This window comes from Hipposideros armiger, unplaced genomic scaffold (genome assembly GCF_001890085.2).
Source record: "Hipposideros armiger isolate ML-2016 unplaced genomic scaffold, ASM189008v1 scaffold_692, whole genome shotgun sequence".
Classification (NCBI taxonomy): domain Eukaryota; kingdom Metazoa; phylum Chordata; class Mammalia; order Chiroptera; family Hipposideridae; genus Hipposideros; species Hipposideros armiger.
In genome coordinates this window covers 705,349-730,786 of record NW_017732042.1, presented here as the reverse complement: position 1 = coordinate 730,786, position 25,438 = coordinate 705,349, and the positions used below count along the sequence as shown (strand labels likewise).

The 25,438-nt window shown below is 50.2% G+C and overlaps 3 protein-coding genes across 6 annotated transcripts in view; 1 reads left to right on the top strand and 2 right to left on the bottom strand.

Annotated features, from left to right (window-relative positions):
- Positions 1–3,501, bottom strand: part of UNC45B (unc-45 myosin chaperone B) — a 29,333-nt gene extending 25,832 nt beyond the window's left edge. For both annotated transcript variants that reach the window (XM_019626844.1, XM_019626845.1), the window contains exons 1-4: positions 3,309–3,501; positions 2,839–3,006; positions 2,233–2,269; positions 969–1,144 (exon numbers count right to left, since the gene is read on the bottom strand). In XM_019626844.1, the coding sequence (XP_019482389.1) occupies positions 969–1,144; positions 2,233–2,269; positions 2,839–3,006 (381 nt within the window). In that variant the 5' untranslated portion in view covers positions 3,309–3,501. The remainder of the gene's footprint in view (positions 1–968; positions 1,145–2,232; positions 2,270–2,838; positions 3,007–3,308) is intronic.
- Positions 3,502–7,621: 4,120 nt separating this feature from the next.
- Positions 7,622–16,990, top strand: NLE1 (notchless homolog 1). Of its 3 annotated transcripts, XM_019626841.1 has the most exons (13): positions 7,622–7,702; positions 7,840–7,983; positions 8,890–9,107; positions 9,718–9,797; positions 10,622–10,698; positions 10,871–10,968; positions 11,313–11,505; positions 11,994–12,129; positions 12,295–12,341; positions 13,657–13,859; positions 15,640–15,799; positions 15,904–15,974; positions 16,640–16,990. In XM_019626841.1, exons 1-13 carry the CDS (start codon positions 7,685–7,687, stop codon positions 16,650–16,652), a joined length of 1,458 nt encoding a protein of 485 aa, XP_019482386.1. In that variant the 5' UTR covers positions 7,622–7,684; the 3' UTR covers positions 16,653–16,990. The 3 variants fall into 3 exon arrangements, with proteins under 3 accessions (XP_019482386.1, XP_019482388.1, XP_019482387.1); XM_019626843.1 differs by lacking the exons at positions 7,622–7,702; positions 8,890–9,107; positions 9,718–9,797 and having other exon boundaries at positions 7,916–7,983; XM_019626842.1 differs by lacking the exons at positions 7,622–7,702; positions 7,840–7,983; positions 8,890–9,107; positions 9,718–9,797 and adding an exon at positions 10,055–10,249.
- Positions 16,991–18,330: 1,340 nt separating this feature from the next.
- On the bottom strand, positions 18,331–24,796 carry FNDC8 (fibronectin type III domain containing 8). Its single transcript, XM_019626852.1, has 4 exons — positions 24,588–24,796; positions 21,003–21,372; positions 19,278–19,514; positions 18,331–18,747 (listed from the first exon to the last, which is right to left on the bottom strand). The coding sequence occupies exons 1-4, from the start codon at positions 24,794–24,796 to the stop codon at positions 18,595–18,597; spliced, it is 969 nt and encodes a 322-aa protein (XP_019482397.1). The 3' UTR covers positions 18,331–18,594.
- Positions 24,797–25,438: the final 642 nt, after the last annotated feature.

Below are 25,438 nucleotides of genomic sequence, written 5' to 3'. Positions count from 1 at the left end.
ATGGGCTAAAACAGAAATATGTCTCCAGGATCAGAAACCTGAAGCAACTTTCAAGTAGCTCTTCAAGCAAATTAAAACCGTTATGTTTGGATGTCTCATCCCTCACAATCCCAACCCCCAACCACAATGCTCTGATGCTTTCATAAAATGACCTAACTGATCAACATCCCCCATCTCATCAGCTCCTTCTGTACCTTCTACTTTGTTGTGCTGGTCCACACTCCCTCTTATTTCCATCCTGGGATCATTTCCTTCAGGGGAGGGAGGGGTCTCTCATTTGATACCCCTTCTCCAATCACTCCTTAGTTTGTTGTTCCTCAGCCCTTGAGTCTGCATTCCAGACAGCATGCTGTGGCCCCAACATGGGGCTGCCCCAGGCACGTGGGAGTTACTGAGTCTTGGAGCAAGGAGCTGAGTGATCAGTTACCCTCCTGCTCCTGTAGAGGGGAATCCGACACCCCAAGGGGTCCCTCAGAAAATTGTTAGAGAAGACAGGACTAGGGTGCAGGCTTCCTCACCTCTGGTCCAAGTTCTCCCCACCCCACTCCATTGTCCTAGCAAAGATTTCCAGTTCCCACTGGCTCCTGGCTCTGCTCTATCCCACAGCAATACCCCCACCCCAATTCCTAGGTATCTCATGCTGCTGCCTTTACCCTCCTAGAAAGAGAGGAAGAGTTGCAGACATACTAAGTTGCAATTTTTAAAGAAGAACCTCCATCTGGAATGTAAAAGACCCATGTTCTAGTCTGGCTGGCTCACACCCTCGAAACAGGCATCACAGCACCTCTGATCACTCACAGATGGGTGCACCTGCTCGACTGTTCTGTGGCACCTGCCTGCGCCACATGTTCACTCCATCCAAGGGTGTGGAGGTCGGGCTAGCCCTGCCCTGATGTCCTGCTACCCTAACATGTCCCTGCTGGAATGGAGAGAAATATCCAAGGCTTGTGGGAAGAGGTCCGGCTCACCTTCTCCTGGATGCTGGTATTGAGCCTCCTCAGCGTCTCCTGGAAGTTCTGGTTCCGTGGCTCGAGGGTAGCACAGCGCTGTACATCCTTGAAGGCCTGGTCCAACTTCCCCAGGTGCTCCAGTGCTTGGCATCGTCGATACAGAGCCTTGATGTCTGAGGAGTTGATATCAATGGCTACAAGGGAGACAGGCGGGGGGGGCTCAGGGGACTGCAGACCACCTTCCTTCCTCCCCTGCCACTGTCTCCAATCTCGTCCTTGGAGATTACCCACCCACGTGTAGTATCTGGCCCAAAGCTCCCCTTTATTATGGAGGGAGTAAAAATCATAGTCTCAAGGTTGGAAGGGAGCTTAAGGGTCATCCCGCCCAAGTCCTGATGCTCCGGAACTTGCTACATGATGATAACTGCCTAGTGCTCCTCCAACTGGTGCTTGAATACCTCCAGCGGTGGGCGATCCCTCCTTCTCAAAGCAGCCAGGCAGCTCCTTCGGAAAGTCCTTCCCTCTTCCTACCTGAAACTTTGCCCTTTTATCCTCAGGCCAGCCCTGGAACCCTCAATATGAAATCCAGTCCTTCTTCCTCGTGACAGCCTTTTAGGTGTTTGAAGGCAACCCTCCATCCCACCTGGGAGTTGCCTTCTCCGAGCTAAATATTGCCACTTCCTTTGACTGCTCTTCACAGGATACGTTTCCAGGTCCTCTTTCCAGCTGATTCCCTCCCTTCTGAACTCATTCCAGGCTATCTGTTTCTCCCAAAAGAAGAGTAACCAGATCAAAACCCAACACAGACCCACAACCCAGAGAAGCCTTCCCAGTATGATCGTGCGCTTAAGCCAATGTTGATTTATGTTTATTTTTTTTATGTTTATTTCTCCTAGTGCCTCGTTCGTCCCCAGAAGAAGCCCAACTCCTACAGAGTGGACGGGCTGATGGGACTGGCTCTAGAGATCCCTCCAAGAAAATATCCTAATTTACAACCAAGGAGGATGGGTGTTATTACCATGACAAAGATTTCCAGAAACCATTCTCTTAAGAAAAAAAGGTGCCCCAATGTATTTAACATGTAACTCCATTTGCAAAAATGTGACTTAGGGATGGCTTTTCTGGAGGCCTCCTTTCACGTATGGATGGCGCAGACGAAGCCCCACCAATAATGCCAAGGATGGCATTCACACAATCTGTAATTCCCACAAGGGTCAAGAGTGTCTCAGACAAAACAGGGACGCTGAGGGGGGTGGGACAAGGGCAGAGGCAGGTGGCTTACCTCTTGAGGCATCTGAAGCCGCCTGAACATAGCTCTCCTGAGAAGGAGAAGGAGGCTGGGTTAAAGTGGGCCCGATGCAGAGACAACCAGAGAGGGTCCCCATGGGGAGAGGAGCGGACTTTTTGGAGCTGCCAATGGTCAGAGGCCCAGGGCATGGGCCCCTTACTGCTAGTGGAAAAGTGAACAATCTTTGGCATCAGGCAAACTCGGGTTTGAATCCAGGTTCTGCTACTAACTACCTGGGATATCTTGGGCAAATTACTGAGCCCTCCTGAGCCTTGAGGTTCTTATCTGCAGTATGGGCATGACAACAACAGCTATGTCACAGGGCGTTACTGAGACGCCACGAAATAACATATGAGAAGCCCCCACCACAATGCCAGTTCCCATAAGGCTGGTTCCCATCTGGAGGAATTTCTGTCTCCCAGAGGAGTGGGTCAGGCAGTGGATCTGGGAAAGCAGTGGAAGGTGCCCTTCTCCAACCTGAGGGGTCCAGATGAGAGGACTGGGACAATGGGGGATGTATGATTCCTATCAGGACCAGGGTGCTGCCTCCACACCCCTGCATCCCAGCCCGGGCCCTCAGCCTCCCACCCTGCCCCAGACCGTTTTTAGGCCACAGGCTGCTCGGTTCCGATAGAGCGTGGCCAGCAGGGCCTTATCCTTGGTCAGCTTCAAGGCCTGGCTGTAGCTCTTTGTCGCGGCCTTGTAGTCCTGGAGCTGGAAGTGCCGGTTCCCTTCCTCCTTCAGCTGCACTGCTTCTGCCTCTGCCATCTGTTGGGACAGGGCAGCTCCATGTGGCCAGCCACTCACTCCAGACCCAGGGCTGGCGGGAGTCCTGGCTTGAGGTCTGGAGCCCCAGAGTCCCCTCCCACCAGAATGGAAGGTAAGGGTTCTGCCCGGAAGGGACCCACCCCCAGCACCCCCAAATCCATTACCCAGAAACACATTACAGCATTTGCTCAGAGCATGATCTGAGTTGAGAGGGGTCTCAGAGACCCCGTGCCTCCCTCTCTGTCCCTCCCAGCTGGGCGGGTGAAGCCACAGCTCCAAAGGCCTGAACTCTCATTGCAGACCTTAAAAGTCCTTGTCGGTCCCTCTTTTCTCTCCAGATCAAAGGACACTCCAGCTGGCTCACTTCTTCACAAAGACAATGCTCTTGGTTGTCCTCCTGTGACGCTGCTCCTCTGAGCTCCCCCGTGAACCAGCCAGCCTCAGTCTGCCCCTCCCAGGGCCCAGCCAGGAGACTTTATCACCTCTGCCAGTGGCTCCACACCATATTTGGCCACAGGGTCAGGTGCCCCTGGAGGCTGTCATTGATACTCAGGGCCCTCCCCCTCCCCAGACTGGACAGTTAGTACCACGTGGAGGTGCTGACTAACCTCTGCCCCAGCACCCTGCTCAGGAGCAGTCCTGGGGGCTCAGGCACTCATACCCCAAAGAATGAGAGAAAGATACAAGAAGGGACAGGAACCTCCCAGCAGAACCCCTTCCCTAGGCACAGCTAATGCCCCTTCTCCACCTCCATCCCAGATAAACAACCTTCTCTCCCTCCTCCCAACCACCACTATTTTGGGAGCAGAGTGACAGCTGAGGGGCTGACAGGCTTAGATGCGGAGCAGCTGCCCAGGTCCCGTAGGAACTGGAGACTTCCAGAAATGGCCTTCTGAAGGGAGGGAGGGAAGAAGAGGAAGGAAAGTTCCTTTCCCTCTTCCACTTGTCCACAACTGTCCTACCCCTCCGGCATTCACTTGTTGAAAATGTTCTTGCTTTTCAGACAAACCAGCAGACTTGCTAACTCACTTGAATGGAAGTGGGTTCTGTTTTGATCTGCATGTCTTCTCCTATTGTTTCCTATTTTGCAGTGAGTGGATATATTCAGCCTATCTCTCCGGTCTGACTGGGAACTTCCTGAGGATGGGCTCTGTATATCCCCCACCAGACTGTAATCTTCTCCTAGAGCAAAAGCTGGGTCAGCCTGGGAATTCCCGGGGGCCAAGGGCTGTTCCCCCTTTTTGACTGGGATATCCCCTGGGACAAGCTGAGCCTCCCTCATCAAATGGGGCTTTTCCTGGGTTAAGAACTATGTATTCACCACCAGAGATGGTTCCCCCCTCCCGGGGGGACAGGAATTGTTTCTCCCCATCTGACCGAGGGTTTCTGAGGCAAATTTATGAGGTTGTTTCTCCTTGGACTGAGAACTTTCTCGACTTTCAGTGTCTCCAAGCCTGCGTTGTAAGCTGCCTCCCGGAGGGCAAGGACAGCATCTCGTATAGTTTGACTTCCCCTCGCGCAGAGCCTGGAAGAGTCAGTGTCCAATATGTGGTTCCTAAATAAATAAATGGATGAATGAATGGTGTCTGCCTCCCATGTATCTTCAAACTTACCTGACCCAGGCTGAAAAGGACATCAAAGAAAAAGCATTAAGTGCGTTACCTATACTAGATTCTGCTCCTGGCTCTGTGACCTTGAACACACAGCTATGACCTTGGGTCAGTTCTACTGCCATGCTGGACACAAGGCCCAGCCCTGATTCACGTTTATCTGATGTATGTTTGTTGACTAAATAAATAAATAAATAAATGGATGGATGGATGAATTCCCTGTGCTCGTGGTATCCCAAACCCTGAGCCTCTTTGTGGGGCAACTTTTCTATAGCAGTCAGGTAATATGACAAAGGATCCTGTCATTGGCACAGAACTGTGGTTCTGTGACTTTAGGTACAAGAATCACAGATTCAAATCCTGATTCAGTAATTCATTCTACAAGCATTTCTTAAGCATTTACTATGTGCCAGGAACTGTGAATGATCACGAAAACAGAGAACACTCCTGAGGGCAAGGATTTGTGTCCATTTTGTTCACTTACACACTCCAAGTGCCTGTGACAGCGTGTGGTACATAGTAGGTGCTTAATATTTGTTGAATGCATGGATGAAATGATCCCATAAATCTGAGATTTTAAATATGAGGAATACCTGGAAGTTTGAAACCATATAACAGGGAAACATGACCTCTTTTCAGAGAAGGCTTCCCTGAGTAAACAATTAAGACTTAATATATGTAGAGCTCCTAGAACAATGCCTGGTAGACAGTAAGAACTCAATGAATGAATGAATGAATATTTAAGACAGACCTAAAGAATGAGGAACTGTTCCTGTATTAGTCTACTGGAGTTGCCATAAAAGAATACCACAGACTGGGTGGCTTAAGCATTAGAAATTTATTTTCTCACAATTACGGAAACTAAAAGTTTAAGATCAAGGTGCCATCGGGGTTGGTTTCTTAGGAGACTTCTCTTCCTGCCTTGTAGACAGCCAACTTCTCAGTATGTCTTTATGTGGCCTCTTCTCTGTGTGAGCACAGAGAGAAATAGAGAGCTCTGGTGGTGTCTCTTCCTCTTCTTATCAGGACACCATTCCTATTTGGTCAAGGCCCCATTCTTACAACTTCCCTTAACCTTTACTACTTCTTTTTTTTTTTTTTAAGATTTTTATTGGGGAATTGGAACAGCGCTGAGGAATTGGGGGTAAGGAGAACAGACAAGTTGCTGTCCTTTTGTTCTTCAGTCTAGTTGTGGAGGACGTTGCTTCACTGGCCCAAGTTGGCACCATCATTGAGTTCTTCCCCAGGTGAGGCAGATCAGTCGCCGGCCTCTGGATGGCCGCTGGCTGCTCACACGGGCTGCTGGCCACTCACTGTAGCCCATGGCAATCCACTGCAGCAGGGGCTGCGGTCTACACCATCGCGGTCGCCGTTGCTGGCGACTCACGGCAGCCCAGCTCCAGGTTGAGCTGTTGTTCAGCATCTTAGCTGTAGAGGGCAGTGTCACTCACCCTCATATGTGGGATCCGAACCGGGGACCTCTGGTGTCCCAAGCCAGTTCTTAACCAATGTGCCACTCAGCCAGCCCCCTTTACTACTTCTTTATAGGCCCTATCTCCAAACACAGTCACGCTGGGGGTTAGGGCTTAACATATGAATTTGGTGGGGCACACAATCCAGTCCATTACAGTTCCAGACAGAGAAAGCTGCATGTACAAAAGCACTGATACAGAATCATGCCTTGGAAGAACGAAGACAAAGCTGGAAGGATTTAATCTTAAAGAGATAGGAGTAGCTGGAGAGGTAAGTAAAGCTGAGTGGACCATTATAAGGGGTTTGATTGTTTTCCTGGCGTGTAATGGGGGCCACTGTAGGGTTTTAGGGTAGAGAGTCACAGACCAGATTTTTGGTTTGAACTCATCACCCTGGTTGCCATGTGGAGAATGCATGGGAAGAGGCAAGAGTGGAAACAGGGAGGCAAAGAAAGAGTTTGTTGTAGGAAACCATGGTGACTCAGACCAGAGTGTGACAGTGAGGATGGAGAGAACATATTCAAGACAGGTTAACCGGGTAGAACTGAAGAGCCTGTGAGTGCCTGGATGAGAGGGGAGAGGGAAAGGAGAGCTGACAAGGAAGATCCCGGGTTTCCGGTAAAAGCACTCATGTTCTTTGGTCTCTGCTTCAGTTCCTCATCTGTAACATGGGGAGAAAAGGGCTAGTGTGAGGATTAACAGTTATATGTGTAGAGCACTTAGAACAATGCCTGACACATTGTTATCATTATCATTATTACTGTTATTGCTTTACAGCATTGAAAACCGTAGACATTTTCTGCTTTCGTACTCATTAAATATTATTAATAGATTTGATCCATTTTAAAAGAAGAAGAAGGGGAAGGGCATGGGGGAGGGGTTGAAGAGGGTAAAGGGGGTCAAATATATGGTGACGGAAGGGAACTAAACTTTGGGTGATGAACACACAATGCAACAGAGATGATGTATTATATTAGTACACTAGAAACTTATATAATCTTATTAACTAATGTCACCCCAATAATTCAATTTAAAAAATTATTATCTCTGGGTGGGTAAAGTTACAGTGACTTATTTTATCCTTTTTCTTATCCATATATTCTAAATAGTTTTTCTAAATAAACATGTACGATTAAAAAAAGTCACATTTTTAAATGGAAAAAAATGATAATTATTGCCGTCAACCTAATAACCTCTGGCTTTGTAAGTCACTCCCTACAAGGGACGCTGCTGCCTGGAGCCTATTCGGTCTTCTGTCATTTCCTATCTCTGTAACCTTGGGGAAAATCATCCGCTCAAAAACCTCAACTTCCCCATCTGTAAAGTGGAGCAAGAATCCCTGTTCTGAAGAGACAAAAGGCTGTTTGTATCCTGGGAGGCACTGGAAGGGGATGAATGTGGCTGCAGCGACCAGTCCAAGGAGGGGCCGTGGAAGTGGGTGCCGTGTGAGCCCACTCCCAAAGCGCGAGGCACGGCATCACATGACACTTTCCCTCCGCAACACCAGAGGGCGCTGTCCCGAACTGTGGCACCGCCAGGCTATGGGAGCGGCGCTCCGTCCTACCGGAGTCTTTCTCCTCCACGTGGGGACGCAGGATGGCGGCGGCGGTGGCGGTGGGTGTGCGTGAGTGGGGGTGGGGGCGCCGCGTCTGGGCGCTCCAGCCAGGGGTCCCCGAGGCCGGAGGGAGGCGGAAATGGGGGCCCTCCCGTCCTAGCGGCGTGGCTGACGCCCGCCGCGCTTGTTGGCGCAGGACGAGGCGGCGGGACTTGACGTCCAGCGGCTGCTAGTGCAGTTCCAGGATGAGGGCGGGCAGCTCCTGGGCTCCCCGTTCGACGTGCCCGTGGACATCACCCCGGACAAGTTGCAGCTCGTGTGCAACGCGCTGCTGGCCCAGGTGAGCGTCGGGTGGTGCTGCCAGGGTCGGGCCCACAGGGGACCAGGAGACCGAAGGTCTGGGGGTCAGGGGACCCCATCACTCACCAACAGTGGGTGAAATACCCTGGCGCGACTCGGAGGAGTGCTGCCTACCTTGGGGGAGGGTCAGAAGAATTCATCAGTGTGGAAGCGCTTTACACACCGACCACTGCGGTCCACCTGCGGAGTGTATTGTCAAATGATTCTTCGTCACAGTCCCTCGTTAATATTCCCGTTTTACAGTGTGGCCCAGGGGCATTAAATTTGCACGATGCTATGCAGTAGATGGTCGATTTGGAATTGGAACACAAATGTGTCAGACTCAAAACCCATGCACTCCCAAGCCAGTGTTTTCAAAGTGTTTCCCTCTCTTGGGGTGGGAGGTGCTTAAAGATGCAGTACTTGGACCCCACACCAGACCCGGGTGAAGCAGAGTCTGCATTGCCAACCAGCTTTTAGGATGCTTCTTACACATTATAGAGCATGATATGGTTTTTAGAAAACACTGCAGGATGCTAATTCTGGACTTCACTGTTCCTTTCAAAGAACACTAAAGATCTGAATTAGTCATTAGCAGTAGCAATTACTTAGTTGCTCAGAGCCTCAGGGTTTTTTTGTGTTGTTTTTTAATCTATCCAGTGGGACTATCAATGCCTACCTCCTAGGGTTGTTGTGGGATGCAGATAAGGGATTAGTGCTATGTAAGCATCCTACAGTTGCACTCCCAGGATTCAAAAGGTCTCATTGGGGAATGATGGGGTAACTCAAGCAGGATAGCTGAAAAGAAGGAAGCTTTACCTCCACAGCTCAGTGGGGAGCCTCCCTGGTGGAGGTGGCCCCTGCCTGTCCTTTAATGGGGGAGTCGCCCTTTGCCATTGCCTTCCAGGAGGATCCCCTGCCACTAGCTTTCTATGTCCACGATGCTGAGATCATCTCCTCACTGGGGAGGACGCTGGAGTCACAGGCAGTGGAGACAGAGAAGGTCCTTGACATCATCTACCAGCCACAGGCTATCTTCAAGGTCCGTGCTGTGACCCGCTGCACCAGCTCCTTGGAGGGTCACAGCGAGGCGGTCATTTCTGTGGCCTTCAGCCCCACAGGAAAGTAAGGACAGCTGCAGAATTGTGGAGGGGAGTGTGTGGGGGGGTGCAGCCTCTGGCTGCGGTGAGAAGGGTACCCCCAAGTAATGATCGATGGGGCTTCAGGCCACCTACCATAGATCCGAGCTCAAGTTGGAAGTTAAGGGACTTCCTCAGTGAGGTTTGGTCCACAAAGATCAAGGACACATGCCTTGGAAGAGCCCTTCCCGGGCTTAATCTCAGGAGACCTGAGCTGCAAGCTCAGCTCTGCCCCTTCCTAGCTGTGTGACCTGAGCAAGTCACTTAACCTTTCTAAGTTAATTCTTCTTCATCTGTGAAACTGGGTTTTTTTGCTTCTCAAAGTCCTATGAGGATAATGAGAAGCTTTAAATCTAGCTACAGCTGTGGCCATTCCTTTAAGGAAAGAAGAGAAAAGAAATGGCCTCCTAAGGTCTTCTCCCAGATGGCATCAGTGTTACATTCCTCCTTCTCAGGGGAGAGAGAAATGTCCAGTCCCAGGTTCTGTTCCCAGAAGATGATTGAATAGGCAGCAGAAATGCACGTTCGCAGTGTTTCGGGTTGGGCTCTACCCCTTGTCCCCATGCAGGGGTCAGGCAGCCTCTCTTCTTCCCCAGGTACCTGGCCAGTGGCTCTGGAGACACCACTGTGCGTTTTTGGGATCTCAGCACAGAAACACCGCATTTCACATGCCAGGGTCAGTATGCCATTAGCCATTTAGGGGGTCTTAGTGGTAGGGGGGTGATTCGCTCAATTCTTTCATTTCTGAGGAGGCCCAGAGCACATCCAACTCCTTCACATCCAGTTAGTGTTTGCCTTTTCTTTGGTGGAGACCGAACACTTGAGCCCAGCCAGCCACGTACAAACAAGCAGACTGGACCAAAGAGTCAGTGTGGGGTTGTGGGAAGGGGCTGACTGGCTAGTGGCAAAGAGAGCATGGCTTAAATCCAGCCTCTGCCACTGTGGCTCTCAAACTTGAACATGGATCAAAATCACAGAGGGGAGGGGGGAGCTTATTAAAATACAGACTGCTGGGTTCCCACCCCCAGAGTTTTTGTCTCCTTAGGTCTAAGGTGTGGCCTGAGAATTTGCATCTCAAGTTCCCAGATGGTGCTGATGCTGTTGGTCTGGGAACCACACAAGAGCTAGGTGACCTTGTGTGTGTGTAGGACATGCTCCCTTTCTAAGCGTCAGTTTTCTCATCTGGAAAATGGGGGTGATAGTTTTTGCTTTGCTTCATACCTTAGAGCTATTGTGAGAATTCCAAGGGATGATATGTGAAAATACTTTATACCAAGTATCACGAAAGGAACTATTAGAAAGTGGCAGTTATGTGTGCAGCAGGACGCATGGCTCTAGCACTTGGGGTGGATTCTCCCTCTGCCTAGGAAGCCTTATCTCTCCTTTTGTTCGATCACTTATTCAGCAGCTAGTGTAGGCATTCCTGCAATGTACCGGACATGGCTAGGAACTGGGGATAAAAACAGATGTCCCTCCTTTTTTCTTCCTCTTCTTTCTTAGGACACAGACACTGGGTCCTTAGCATATCCTGGTCCCCAGATGGCAAGAAGCTGGCTTCCGGCTGCAAGAATGGCCAGGTAGATGGTGGTCAGGGTAATGAGGCAGGGACTTGGGGCTCCGCCCTGGGAGCCAGGCCAGAATCAGATTCTGGGTTCTTCAGGGAGGGTGCCTGGGGGGCGGTGGGCGGGGGACCTTTAGGGGAGCAGGAACAGGTTGAGGAAGGTTATTTGGTGAGCTTCTACCTTTCAGATTCTCCTGTGGGACCCAAGCACAGGGAAGCAGGTTGGCAGGACCCTCGCCGGTCACAGCAAGTGGATCACAGGCCTGAGCTGGGAGCCCCTCCATACGTAAGTGACACCGACAGAGCTGGGGTGAGTGAGGGATAAGGGGTTCAAAGCTGTCCTCCTCCCCTGCTTGATGCAGAGTATTTTTTTGAGTGGGTGAGGTAGGCAGACTGACTGACCGTGACTGCAGGGCAGGAAGTGAGGAAGGTCTCTGGCCTGCTTTACCTCTCGGGAGGGGGCTGTTCATCCCAGGGCCTGAGAGCTGCCTGGAGGTGTAGTCGGACCTCGGGGTCAGGAAGCTGTCAAAAACATTGTCCCTGACCCTTGAGCTGGGAATGGGGAGGCGCCATAGAAAGACAGGCATTGCTAGGTCAGAAGTGAAGTCACATCTCCCTTTCCTTCTCTAGGAACCCCGAGTGCCGCTACGTGGCCAGCAGCTCCAAGGACGGCAGTGTGCGGGTCTGGGACACAACTGTGGGCCGCTGTGAACGCATCCTCACCGGGCACACCCAGTCAGTCACCTGTCTCCGGTGGGGAGGGGATGGGCTTCTCTACTCTGCTTCCCAGGACCGCACCATCAAAGTCTGGAGGGCTCACGATGTAAGAGCTGGGAGGGTTCAGAAACCAGCCTGGGGAAGTCTCAGGCCACGGGATGCCAGCACTGGGAGAACCATTGACCAGTGTTTCCTGAGCATGTTCTGGGAGCCAGGTCGGGAGGCACTTCGGGAACAAGGGGTCTTGTGCTTGGTGCTGTATTGTAGTAAGGTTCCAGTGTCCATTAGCATGGTCAGGCTCTGGAAATCCCTGCCGTGGAAATCCTGCTTAGCTGATTGACACTTACTTGACTGAAGCTCTTTTATTCTGACACACTTAACTTTCCTTCCATGACACATACTTTAGAAATATTGATCTGGGCCAGTTGCCCTCTTTTTACAAATGAGGAGAGACTTGAGCCCAGGGAGGTGATTTGATTTAGGATCACAATGAATGCGGGTCCTGATTCTGAGGCTTCTGGGGCTAATCTGGGGGTGTAGGTTCCCTAGGAGGGAGAGTGGTGTGTGTGTCTGACCTGTCTCCCTCTGCCCTAGGGTGTGCTCTGCCGGACTCTGCAAGGCCACGGCCACTGGGTGAATACCATGGCCCTCAGCACTGACTATGCCCTGCGCACAGGGGCCTTTGAGCCAGCCGAGGCCTCAGTTAATGCCCAAGACCTCCAAGGGTCCTGTGAGTGAGCGGGAGGAGGAGGGGAGAGGGCTGCGTGGGAAAGAGCCAGTTCTCTAGCTTCATGGGTGAGCCGGACTGAGGCTTGGGGCGTTTGCTGTCTGTGTTGGAGTTTCTAATCAACCTTGTTCCTCATCTCCTTCTCTCCCCTTTGGCACGTGGACGCAGTGCAGGAGATAAAGGAGAGGGCCCTGAGCCGGTACAACCTCGTGCGGGTGAGTGTGTGCCAGCCACCAGCATGCCCAGCTCTGTACTGTCCTCTACTGGTCCCTGTAACACACTGTAGACACTCGGGCCCCTCTGCCTTCTAGCCCCAGCTCAGAATGTACCTTTTCTGGAAAGTTGTTCTTGATAATCTTAGTTTATAATCCTAAGATTTTAATGTTGTGGGGATCACGTTATTTCATTTGGTTTTATTTGCCTCTCTATTTATTGCATTCCCAAGGTACCTCTCTTTTTATTTTTACTTAGTTTGTGTAACGAACATATTCATATGATCTAAGGTTCAAAGAACACAAAAAGGTAGATAGTAAAAAATCTCTCACCTTTGTTGCACATTCATCCATTCCTTCCAGAAGCATCTAGTGCCACCAGTATCTTGTTTCTCCTTCCAGAGACTTTTATGTACAGATGCATGTATATATGTACAGTGAATATAATGCAGTCATGCGCTGTATAACGACGTTTCAGTCAACAGCGGACTGACCGGCCACATGTATGATGGTGGTCACATAAGGTTATAATGAAGCTGAAAAATTCCTGTTGCCTAGCGACGTAGCCGTCCTAATGTCCTAACGCAACGCATTACTCACGTGTCTGTGGTGATGCTGGTGTAAAGAAACCTGCGCTGCCAGACGTATAAAAGTACAGCACACACAGTTGTGTACAGTATGTAATACTTGATAATAAACAACTGGTTTATGTATTACTGTACTGTTTCTTATTGTTATTAGGATATACTCAATTAAAAAGTTTGCTGTGTAACAGTAGCTGTATCAGGCCAGTGGCAGCCTTATACATCTTGTGTTTGCCGTGTCTCTCGCTTGCATCATTTTCTCTTGTGCCTGATTTAATCTCGTGTTTTGTACAGTGACATACTGTACAGGCTTGTAACTTAGGAGCAATAGGCTATATCACACAGCCTAGGTGTGTGTAAATATTTTATGAAGTTCACATGACGAAATCGCCTAACAATGCATTTCTCAGAACATGTCCCTGGCGTTAAGCAGCACGTGACTGCACACATACACACTTATGTATACAAGCCCACATGTAAAATCCTTCCCCCCTTTTAACACACCATTCTGTACCTTGCATTTTCATGTAATTGTATATCTTAGAAATTGTCCCATGTTTGAAAGTTTCCTTTTGGGGGAGATAACCCATGTGGGCTAGTGGCTGGCCCAGGAGTTGTTCCCCAAGTCCTGGCCTCCGTGCTGGTGTGGAGTAATCAGTGGTGTGTTTGCTGCCGAGGTCGGACACTCCTGTCTGATGCCATGTCCCACATGGTGTGCCTTCTGCCTTCCCCAGGGCCAGGGCCCAGAGAGGCTGGTGTCTGGCTCAGACGACTTCACCATATTCCTGTGGTCCCCAGCAGAAGACAAGAAGCCCCTCGCACGGATGACGGGACACCAGGCCCTCATCAACCAGGTGGTCTTCTCCCCTGACTCCCGCATCGTCGCCAGCGCCTCCTTTGACAAGTCCATCAAACTGTGGGACGGCAGGACGGGCAAGTGAGTGGGGGCGTGGGGATGGAGGGGTGGGCCACTGTTCTTCTGGAAGGAGTCTGGCGCTGCCACTTACTAGCCGTATGGCCTGGGCAAGTGTTTGGGTTTTCTGAGCCTCCTTTTCCTCTTCTGTAACATGCAGACCCCGTACCTCTCTGCTTTGTTACAAAGATTAAATAAGATGGTACATTTAGCACCAGCATTAAGTGAGTGCTGAAAATGCTAGTTCGTTTTGCATCTAAAGAGAAAAATGATCTTAAAACTGGCTTTCCTCAAAGTGTGGCCCACAAACTTGTGGCAGTGACATCACCTGGGAGTCTGATAGAAATTCAGAACCTGGGGCCCACCCCAGACCTTGTGACTCAGAATTTTTTACAATTTATTTTCCAATCACAGTTCACATACACTATTATAATAGTTTCAGGTGTACAACACAGTGATTAGACATTTAGATACCTTACAAGTGATCACCCTGGTAAGTCTGGCACCATACATAGTTGTTACAATATTATTGACTATAATCCCCATACTGTACTTTACATGCCTGTGACTATTTTTATAACTGGCAATTTATACTTCCTAAATCCCTTCAACTTTTTCACCCATTCCCCAACCCCCCTCCATCTTGTAACCATCAATTTGTTCTCTGTATCTATGAGTTTGTTTCTGTTTTGTTTGTTCATTTATTTTGTTTTTTAGATTCCACGTATAAGTGAAATCATATAGTATTTGTCTTTCTCTGATTTATTCACTTCGCATAATACCCTCTGGGTTCATCCATATTGTAATAAACGGCAATATTTTATTTTTTTTATGGCTGAGGAACATTCCATCGTGTATACGTACCACCTCTTCTTTATCCATTTGTCTTATCAATGGCCACTAAGGTTGCTTCCACATCTTGGCCACTGTAAATAATGTTGTAATGAGCATAGGTACATATATCTTTTTGAATTAGTGTTTTAGATGTCTTCAGATAAATACCCAGAAGTGGAATTGCTGGGTCATAAGGTAGTTCTGCTTTTAATGTTTTGAGGAACCGCCATACTGTTTTCCACAGTGGCTGCACTGATTTACAGTCCCACCAACAGTGCACAAGGGTTCCCTGTTCTCCACATCCTCATCAAGCCTTGTTTGTTGATTTATTGATGATGGCCACAGAACCTGCATTTTAATAAGGCTGCCAGGTGATTCTGCTTGTCTTTAAGTCTGAGAAGCAAGCCCTGGTGTAATGAGGCACAGTGCCCTCGGTGTTAATCAGGTTGGAGGAGAGGCAAACGCTTGGGAAGGAGCAAGGGAAACCGCTGGCACCTGTGTGTCAGCCGAGTATTTTCACATAGCAACCCTTTGAAATAGGCCATTCAGTCCCTTTTTAAGGGAAGGAAACTGAGTCTCAGAGATGCCAATAGACACCGCTAGTCTGTATTGATCTGAAAGTTCCAGGTGGGCCTGGCCCAGTATTACTCCATGCCACCTGTCAGCAAGCAGCTGCCGTGTTGAGGGGCTGTCAGGCAGGTGGCTAAGCAGATGGCTGCCTTGGATTCTAAGGCGTGCAAAGTCGAGTGGGTATGGAGGCCTGGCAAGAGGCACCCTAGAAACAACTCATTTGGAGAAGTTTTACAAATGCATAATGAGCAGTAATGATTAAATTGGTCTGGGGTGGGGGCCAGGCAGTGGGATTTTGTAAAAGTTCCCAGCCAAGGTTGAGAAGCACTTCTGTGGGCACAGAGGATCCTTCAGACGTGTTTGAAGATCTAATACCCATCCTCATCTTCCCCTGGCCCAGGTACCTGGCTTCCCTGCGTGGCCACGTGGCTGCTGTGTACCAGATCGCATGGTCAGCCGACAGCCGGCTCCTGGTCAGTGGCAGCAGTGACAGCACATTGAAGGTGTGGGATGTGAAGGCCCAGAAGCTGGCCACGGACTTGCCAGGCCATGCGGATGAGGTACGGCCGACTCTTGTGGGCAAGGAGTGGGTATGGAATTGAAGCCTGCCCCCTTCCCCACCCCTCCTCACTGCCCCCCTTCCCCTCCGCCTCCTCCCTTTTAGGTATATGCTGTTGACTGGAGTCCAGATGGCCAGAGAGTGGCAAGTGGCGGGAAGGACAAATGCCTCCGGATGTGAGTTTGGTGGTAGTTGGTGTGCTTGGCTGTCCTGCCCGTTGAGTCGTTGCTATTTGCGACTTTCCCTTCTGGCGTAGAATTCTGAGGGCTCTCCAGGTACCCAGACTGTCCTGAGATGGTGTGTGGAGCTAGGTTCTCAGTGGGCAGTGGGAGGCCTGTGGGAATTGCAGGGATGATGGGAGACCCTGACAATTCTGAGAACAGGGTCGCTCCAGCACGAGACAGTAGTTCTTGGTTAGCACTGGACTTGGGAGTCCTAAGACCTAGTTCAAATCTGGTTCAGCCTTGCAGTGTGTCATCTTGGAGAGCTTGGTTAACCTATCTCTTGGGGGTTATCAAACCTCGGTAGACAAAAAGATCAAAGATAGGAGGTAAACACACCTTGGAACCTGAAGCATTGTGTCCTTATAAAGGCCTGTCACTGTCATTGGACAACTTGGGTGGGCGTCCCAGGGGCCAGGCCCTGGGCCGAGGTCCTGGCTGAGGCAGGCAGTGGGTGCTTAGCCTGAGTTTGGGTGACCAGAGCAGAGATGGTAGCCATGCTCTTGATGACTGAGGGGAAACCACAGATTCTTCCCGTAGTGGGCCCCTGGGATTACATGGCAGCCTCCCTTTCCTGCTGCAGACTCCTGGTCCCATTCCCTCCCCTTCTCTCTCCACAGATGGAGGAGATGAGAAATCCCATAACTCTCTCTGACCCCCGCGTGGACTCGGCCTGTGCCAGCCCTGACAGAACAAAGGCCGGGGTGGCGACCCTGAGAACGAGCGTGGCCTGCTGTCCTTGGACAGACCCCAGTGGGGCTGCTCCCAAGAGCAGGAGATCAGAGGTCACAGGAGGTTGCCGCAGAGCTCAGCCCGTGGCCGTCACTCTGTACGTTGCTGGTGCCAGCGGGGGTGTCAAGAGGCCAGGCAATGACTGGACCCCTCCTGCTATCCTGTCTCCTTTTCCAGATGTCACCTCTCTTTAGGGGCTGACCCCAGACTCTGTGACCAAATAAATAACTTATATTTTGTGTGTTCAGGTTATAATTCCTTGTCTAGAATCCCAGGGCTCAACCAAGGTCTGTGCTAAGTTAGTTTGCCTAGTTCCCTCCCTCTGCACTGGGCTACACCAAAACCATACTGACCAGGAAGTCACCTGGCCTCTCTCCCCTGTGCCTACGAGGGAGAGGCCAGTTGAGGCCGAGGAGGCTGGCTGAAGCCCCGATGATAGTGGCCAGAGGAGAATCTAAAACTGTGCTGTCTGATGTGGTAGGCACCAGCCACATGTGACTATTCCATTAACTAGCATTCCATACAGTCAGAAATGCAGTTCTCCGTCACTCTCGCTCAAGACTACTTGTATCAGCACAGATAGATAATGCTGTCATCATCACAGGGAGTTGTGCAAGCCAGTGCCAGCTTCTCACACAGCACACTTCTTGAGGCCCTGCCATGCACTGAGCACTGTGCTAGGCTCTTAGGGTGATGGTTGTCCTGGAGGACTCCCTCTCTAATGGGGCATGCAGTGGTGACAGCTCAGGCCCAAGGGGGTGTGGTGTGATAAGGGAGGTTGGTTCTCTGTCCCTGGAGGACTTCACAGAATGAAGGGAATCCCCACCAGGACACCCACAGACCCTTGACCAAGATCATGCCCTCCATGCATCCTGCCTCCACTTTCTCCTGTCCCTGTGCTTAGGCACGTTGACTCAGGCTGAACTTCCAAACCACTCCCATCTGTGCTTTTACGATTTGGCACATGGCTAGCTGTGGTTCTCAGCTTCCATCTTGCACATCTGCAGTGAGGCTATGGGAGGGACAAAGGGAGGCACCAGTTGTTGAGCTCCTATCTGTGCAGGCACTTTTTCTTCTGTGTGTGTCCTCACATGACCCTCACAATAACCCTGCAGCCATGCCTGGAAGGGTCTCACGTCCCCATATTTTTGATGAGGAAACAGCCCAGGAAGCTTAAATGATTTGCCTATGCCCTCACATCCAAGAAGAGCCAGGATTAAATCAGACTCTGCCCTTTGTACACTTTGCACCATGTCCCTGAAGAGCTTAAGTCTGATGCTGACAGCGTACGGGCTGCCACCACTGTCCAGCATTGCCGTTTTTCCTGGTGAGTGTGTTTTAGCCTCAGCACCAGTCACTTCCTCCCACAGGGAAAGGGATGATGTTGGCAGAGCCAGGCAGTAGATGGTGGTGGCATCCCATTGCCCTCTCCCTTGTTGACTGCCCTCCACCCACCTGGACTCTTGGTCCTGGCAGAAGCTAGGAAGCTGGTTGCCAGCAGCCCAACAGGCTTTCCGCAGCGTGAAGCAGAATTTCAGGGTTCTGGGTAACCTGCAGTTCTTTAATGAGGGACCTGGACCTAGCCCAGATCTGGGGAGGGGGTTGCCTAGCAGCTGTGGGCAGTGGCTAACCTGGCCTGTGGTGTCTCCAGGCAAATGGAGCTCCTATCTAGCCTGGGCCCTGACCCAGGGGTGGAGTTCAGTACTACTGCCGCCAGGGCCTGGGCTGGCAGGGTGGTCATCGGTTCCCTGGCATGGTGCAGGTGGTACATTTCAGGGTTCTGGTTGTGAGCGCCCTGGGCCAAAGTCGAAGGTAGGTGAGGGGCTTCCTGGGGCCCTCCCCCTTAGTAGGGAAATAAGTTTTCTAGATCTTCCATCCTCCGCATGTCCTCCAGCCCGATGGTCACTGTCCTCCGCTGGAGTTCCTTGCGCTGCACGGTGATCTGGATGGGGTTGTTCTCAGGGAAGCTGTTCAGGTCAGTGGCCACAGTTGCAAACTGAAATAACACGAGAAAAACCCTCAGACTTCCTCCCCAGACCTGACCTCTTCATTTTCGCTACCCTCTTGTTTGCTAAATGGGGTCCTTAGCTTGCTTTACCAACTTACCTGTCGACACCAAAAACAGGTACAAAGAGGTATGATTCTAACCTGTGATGTTTCCATCCACAGGGCTGTGTACTTGGGCCTTACCCCGACCCCGTGCCCCTGTCCACCCCACCCCCCAGGCTGCTCAGTGTCCCCTTTCCCTCAATGGGCTCTTGACTTCCTGATCCACTCATAATTACTCATACCAAGTTGAAAGATGAACATTATAGTGATGCTGATGAATACATTAGTTTGCATTCCCAGTGGGTGCCAAAGTGGCTTAATCCTTAAACCTTCCTGAAGAGAACAGCCTGGAATTGATGTGTATTTGCCCAGGCAGAAGGAAAGCAAGCAGGGAGATGAGTCATGGGGGTATAGGGGTGTCCTCAACCTCCAAGACCTCTCTCCCTGACCCCTCAGGCCCCTTTTCCCAGGGCTCACTTTGTAGGGCTTGGACCACTTCCCCACCCCAGCTGTGTTGGCTGCACGGACGGTGAGGCAATAACTCCTGTTAGGCTTCAGTTCCATCAGCTTGACGGTGGTGCCCAAGATCTTGTTGAAGATCCACGGGCGATTCTTTGCCTTGGGATGCTCACTGAAATTTTTCTTGGTTACATCCTGCAACAGGACCTGGTAAAAACTGACCTGCTGCTTGCCCAAGGCATAGGTCCAGGAAATCTAGGGGAAGAGAGCCCCCAGGGCTTCCTCAGACCTGGGCTGGCCTGGCCTCCCCTCACCCCTGCCCCCGTCACCCCACCCCCTGACCACCCACTCCCATCCGCTGCCCCTGCTGGAGCTGAGGCAGTTCTAATGGGAGGTGTAAGGCACTCCAATGATGTGGAGCCATCACCCCACAGCACATGCTACTCTCCCTGCACGGCGCCACCCAACTCAGAGTGGGCCCTTTTTCCATATTTCTTCTAGACTGTGTCAGCTGAGAAGGAATTTAGGATCATCACGTCCATCTTGCTCATTGCAGATTGGATTAAAGGTTCAGAGAGGGTAAGTGGCTGGCCCACAGTCACACAGCAATTAAGTGACAGAGCCAGGGTTCAAACCAATAGCTCCAGAGCCCATACATGTGGTACTACAACCCCAGTTGCCAATCCCGGCTAAGGATTTGAGGGAGTTTTAATAACACTGCAGATTCCTGGCCTGCGGCCTCCTGTCTGGTCTCCCGTTTCCAGTTTCTCCTCCATCTAGGCCAGTCGTTCTCAAATTTTGGTATGCATCAGAGAACTTTTTAAAACACAGATTGCAGACCCCAGCCCTGTCAGTTTCTGATTCAGTAGGTCTACGTTGGGGGTGGGGGACAGTGGGCAAGAATTTAAATTTCTAGCAAGTTGCCATGTGATGCTGACACTGCTGGGGGTCATCTGGGAACCACACTTTGAGAAACACTGCTCTAGGCCATCCAACGTGGGGCTTCCAGATTTATCTTCCTAAAATACAGCTCAAATTGCATCCATCAGATATAAAGCTCTGCAAAACGCTGTTCCCTATTGCTTACAGAAAAATCTATACAGCAGTAGCCCAACATTGGAGGACCTCCCGGAAAATGACCCCAAACTAATTTTCCCCCTCTATTCCCCTTCCGTTACCCTAGGACAGTGCTACTCCACGTATGGTCTGTAGGCCATCAGCACCACCTGGGAACTTGTTAGCAGTACATATTCTCAGCCCCACCCCAAGCCTACTGGATCAGAACCTCTAGGGTTGAGGCCCAGGAATCTCGTTTTTAACAAGATGATCAGATCTGCAGGCACATGCAAGTGTGAGATGCCCTGGATTAGAACCTGGGTGTCTCCTTCCCAAGTTTCCCACCTATGAACCTTTGCTTGTGTCAGCCCATCCACGGAATGCCTTTCCACCATTTCCAGATGTTGAAATCCTACCAAGAGCCACCAAGCTAATTCCTGCACCTGGAAGTAATGTTTCTTTGCCCCTGAATTCCTGGTGGCATCTGAACTCTTCCTATAGCGCTGAGCCCTTTCTAGCTTGCACTGGAGTTCTTTACAAACATGCCCTCTCTCCTAACTCATGAACTTGAGGTCAGGATGCAGGCGGTAGGCATCTTGACACTCCCCCACAGAGCTCAGCTCAAAGCCTGGCACATTGGGGGCAGACATTAAGCATTTGCTGAAAGTACACGGTAGGGGAACGCACCACGGCTGTGGAATCGCTGACTGTGTGTTCACAGATGAAAGGTGCTTCTGGTATGTTCATGACCACAGAGGACTCCGAGGGTGTTGAGGAAGTGTCCTTGTCCAGCTCAGGGTTGTCAAGGTCCAGCAGACCTCTAGTGGCCGTTTCAGACTTAGATCGGTGGGGGCTGAGGGCCAGCGCCCCCTTTTCTGTATTCTTGGCCATGGAGGAGATGCTGAGTTTGTTCAGCTCGCCTTCCAGCATCCCTGCAAAGAAGCTGCTGTTGGGCTGGGTCACTGCCAATTTGATGGGATTCAACAAGGTGGATGAGATGGGAGAGATGCTGGTATCATCTGAGCTACATTCAGAATCCTCTCCTGGCATTGGCTTCCTGGAGTGGGAAGGGAGATGGATAAGCCAGATGAAGGAGCCCCCCCCCGCCCCTCCCTCCCAGCCCATGCAGTTTGGAAGCTCCCAGAGGCCATGCCTTGGGCCTGACTTACAAGGGTCCCCAGCTGCTTCTGAACAACTCAGAACAGCGGTTCTCAACCTGTGGGTCGTGACCCCTTTGGGGGGTTGAACAACCCTTTCACAGGGGTCGCCTAAGACCATCGGAAAACAAAGAGATATTTACACTATGATTCATAACAGCAGCAAAATTACAGTTATAGAGTAGCAACGAAAATAATTGTGTGGTTGGGGGTCACCACAACATGCGGAACTGTATTAAGGGGTTGCGGCATTAGGAAGGTTGAGAACCGCTGACTCAGAACATCCTTGCTACTGTGCAGCAGTGCATCAAACCCACCAGGGCACTTATATGTGAAAAATGCAGCTTCCTGGTCCCCAGTCCCCAGGAGGGATGGGGACTGGAGAAGCCTCAAGTTAATAGGATCCTCAGACAATTCTAACGCAGGTGTTCTGAGAACCACAATTTGAGAAAGACGGCCAAAACTTTAAGTCCTCCCTCCAAAGTGGGGTGCAAATGCTCCAGGAAATGACCACAGTGATCTACTGGGGTATGGGAAAATATCTAAAAGTAGAGAAATAATAAATTAAGCTTCAATAATATTTATTTCCTATTGTTTAATATTTAATGTAATTACTAACTTATTTACTTAGAATTTAACATGTAAAATATGTAGCATGTAAAATTAACATAAATACACATATACTGGGGTGAATTCTCAAACTTTTCAAAATTATGAACTATTTGAGACATATCCAAAGATATCAAGAATAATATATTAAGCTTTTATTTATCCAGCTTCAGAACTAAAAGCCTCATCAGTTTAGTTAAGGTCCCCTGGACACGTCTCCCCCTACCTCAGTCCTCATCCTCCCTCTAAGAGCTAACCAGTAAAGTTTAAATTTTGTGTTTATATTATTTCCCATGTGTCTTTATAGGTTTATTACATATGTGTGTTATCCCTAAGCAAGGTCTATTTTGCATATTTTTAAACTTTGCATAAATCAATGGTCACATTGCATACATATCCATGGCAGCTTGCTTTTTCACTCACCATTGTGCTTTTTAGATCCATCTGTATTATACGTGCAGCGCTGACTCAGTCATTTTGATTGTTGTGTGGTTTTCCGTTATAGGGATATTTGTTACCAATTCTTTACTATTACAAGGAAAAACCTTGTACATGTTTGCCCACTATTTCTTTTTTTTTTTTTTACTAATGAAGTGCAGAACCCCCAAGATTTGGCTTTCAAATCTTTTTTGACCTTGACACAAAGCAATACACATTACATGGCAATGTCGTAAACACATACATACACATAAAACTAAAACGGTTGCACAAACCAGGACTTAACTCTATGAGCGATATGCTCTGGCATTTCTGATCTGTTTTATTTCATTTTATACTAGTCTCCACCAACTAGAATGAGTTCCTGACCCATTCATGGGTCACAACCCACAATTTGAAGAGCATTTGTCTAGAGAGAGCAGTCAAGGTCACATGGTGAGTTGATGGCAGAGTTTGAACTAAAACCCAGATCTCCGGAGTGCCAGGCCTGTCCCATTGCTATGTAGCTCCCATCTGCCCCTGGCGCTTTCTGGCTCTTCTCCTCTGCTTCCTACACCATCTCCCCCAGCTGCTCTGGCCAAGTCCAGCAACCGACACACACCCCTGGATCCCTTACTCCAGGCCAGCCTCAGGCTTCATAACTCAATGACGGGCCAAATATTTCCTCCCTGAGCTCCAGCCCCATCGGCCTCCTAAAAAATCCTGATCAACTCAAAGCTCCTATGCTAGCCCTTGGTGGACATTTAGAATAGGTGGTTCCCCCACCAAGGTCCTTAGTAGGCTGAAAAGCCTGAGTATTAATGCCATTTATACTTCAGATTGTCCTAATGAATCTACATTTTAGATTTACTTATTCAAAACACCAGTGCTTAAGTGGGCATGGAAGACAGCTAGGCACTAGGCTACATGCTGGATATATTCTCTCCTGAACAGCCCTGCTGGGCGGGTGTTAGTCCCAACTTGCAAATTAGTGACCTTCAGTCTACAGCCATATATCTAAGTGGTAGAACTTGGCTTTGAACTTGGGCTCATAGCCCTAGTCTTTCCCACGATACCATGAAGCTTCCTATAAACATTCATCACTTTAGCCACACCTGGTTACTTACATGTCTATTAGGGAATGGACACCACATCCCTTCCATATAATCAAGATCAGCTACATAGTTTGTGGGTCCCCTTCTTCAAAAATTATTAAGAATTTCAAGACAGTGACAGCAGAGCATTGACGTTAAGCACAGGGCCCCTCAAGTGTAGGGTTGTGTATGACTGCACAGGTCACACACTCATGAAAATGCCCTGCAGATAACTCCCTCAGCCTACCTCCACCTGCACCACCACTCCTTCACTGGCTCACTGCTTCCCTTCCTAGGAGATTCAGCTCACGTATCACCTCCTCCAAGAAGCCTTCCTTAAGTGAACCCCCTCCCAAGCTATACTAAGCCCCCTCTGGTTCCTCAGTGTCCTGTCACAGTTGCATTATTCTCAATTCTTACCTGACACCCTCCCAACCCACCCCCCAACACACACACACACAGGCTGGGAGTTCCTTGAAGGCAGGGACTGTGCTTTTTAGCTCTGCATTCCCAGAACTTAACATTGGGCTAGACACCTTGCAGGAGTGCAAAGAGTTCCCTGGAATGAAGTAAAGGGAACCCAGAATACCTGAGGAGGAACAGTAAACCTCAGAACAATGGCAGGCAGGCTCCAGGGGGACATACTCAGGCAGCAGAAGGCACAAGAAGGGAGGACGGGGAGAGAGGAGCCATAGGGGAGTAGAATGGGGCAGGGGTGTCTGTGGGGGAAGAAGACCTTAACTGCACAAAGTAGATGAGGGGCACTGTCAACAAATCTCTGACTAATCCCGGGAGGCCTCCTGGAGCTGGAGGCGCACATGCCTCCAAGAACTGATCTGGGGTCCAGAATCCATGGTGCATCCTGCACGCATGCTCTTCGCTGGGAGCTCAGGACCTGGATGGTGACAGGCCCAGACAGTACCGCTTCTTCAAGCCCTTAGCCACCCCTCAGCTCTGGCCCTAGAAAGGAGAAAAGGACCAGACTTGTGTCTTACAGTAGATTGATGGTATCTTCCTCCAAGAAGTTAACCAAGCTGCCTCTTGAAGAAAGTGGGAGTCCTTTGGTAGCAACCGTCCTGTTCATAGACTTGGGGTTTGGAAAGGGCTTCGACTCTTGATCAAGCACACTCGAAACATTGAGGGTTTCCTTTTTCAGCATGGTCTCTTCCCCATCTCCCACTTTATAGAGCACCTCTGATGCCATCTAGCTTGTTTGGGACCACAGCTGTCACCGTGCAGGACAACCAAGCTGACAGGAGGCAGAGAGAAACTGGGGGCAGTGGACCCACCCTAGTTTGGGTGGGATGGGGGCGCAATGAGCTGACTTCATAATCATCACAGAGCATAACAATCAGGGGCCAGGCTCTCTCTTGATCTGAGGCTGCTGCCGCCCAGGGGCCAGGATCTGGAGGTGGGTAGGGCCAAGGAACAGACTCCATCACCCTTCCAGCTCAAATGCTCTGTGGTTACAGCAACCCTGTCCTTCTCTGAGAATCTGCTTACCACCTGTGCCCTTTGGTGCTGCCCTGGGAAGGAGGAGAAGGATGGTGGGAGAAAGGCACCTGGGCATGGAGGGAGGCAGCACTGGAACAGGTCTCTGGGAGTACGAGACTGTAGAATGCTGAGGCTCTGTATCCAAAACTTCTAGGCAGCACCCCCCCCCCCCCCCCCGCTATGTTCAGTCTCATAGGCATAGGGGAAGCCCATAAGTTCATGGAGTTTATAGCTCACATGAACCCAGGTTTTACTGCTAGAATTCTAAACATGCCACACCCTCACCCCAAATGTCTTCATGTTGAGTGACAATTGGGGGTGCCGCAATGGGGAACAAAGATGGGCCGGACAT

Excerpts from the sequence above, each read along its gene's own strand:
- NLE1 (XM_019626841.1), top strand. Across the intron at positions 7,984-8,889 it reads GCAACGCGCTGCTGGCCCAG|GAGGATCCCCTGCCACTAGC; the intron begins GTGAGCGTCGGG and ends ATTGCCTTCCAG. Across the intron at positions 10,699-10,870 it reads CCGGCTGCAAGAATGGCCAG|ATTCTCCTGTGGGACCCAAG; the intron begins GTAGATGGTGGT and ends TCTACCTTTCAG.
- FNDC8 (XM_019626852.1), bottom strand. The coding sequence starts at position 24,796 with ATGGCATCAGAGGTGCTCTATAAAGTGGGAGATGGGGAAGAGACCATG. Across the intron at positions 21,373-24,587 it reads GAAGATACCATCAATCTACT|GAAGCCAATGCCAGGAGAGG; the intron begins GTAAGACACAAG and ends TTCCCACTCCAG. Across the intron at positions 19,515-21,002 it reads TCAGCGATTCCACAGCCGTG|ATTTCCTGGACCTATGCCTT; the intron begins GTGCGTTCCCCT and ends CTCTTCCCCTAG.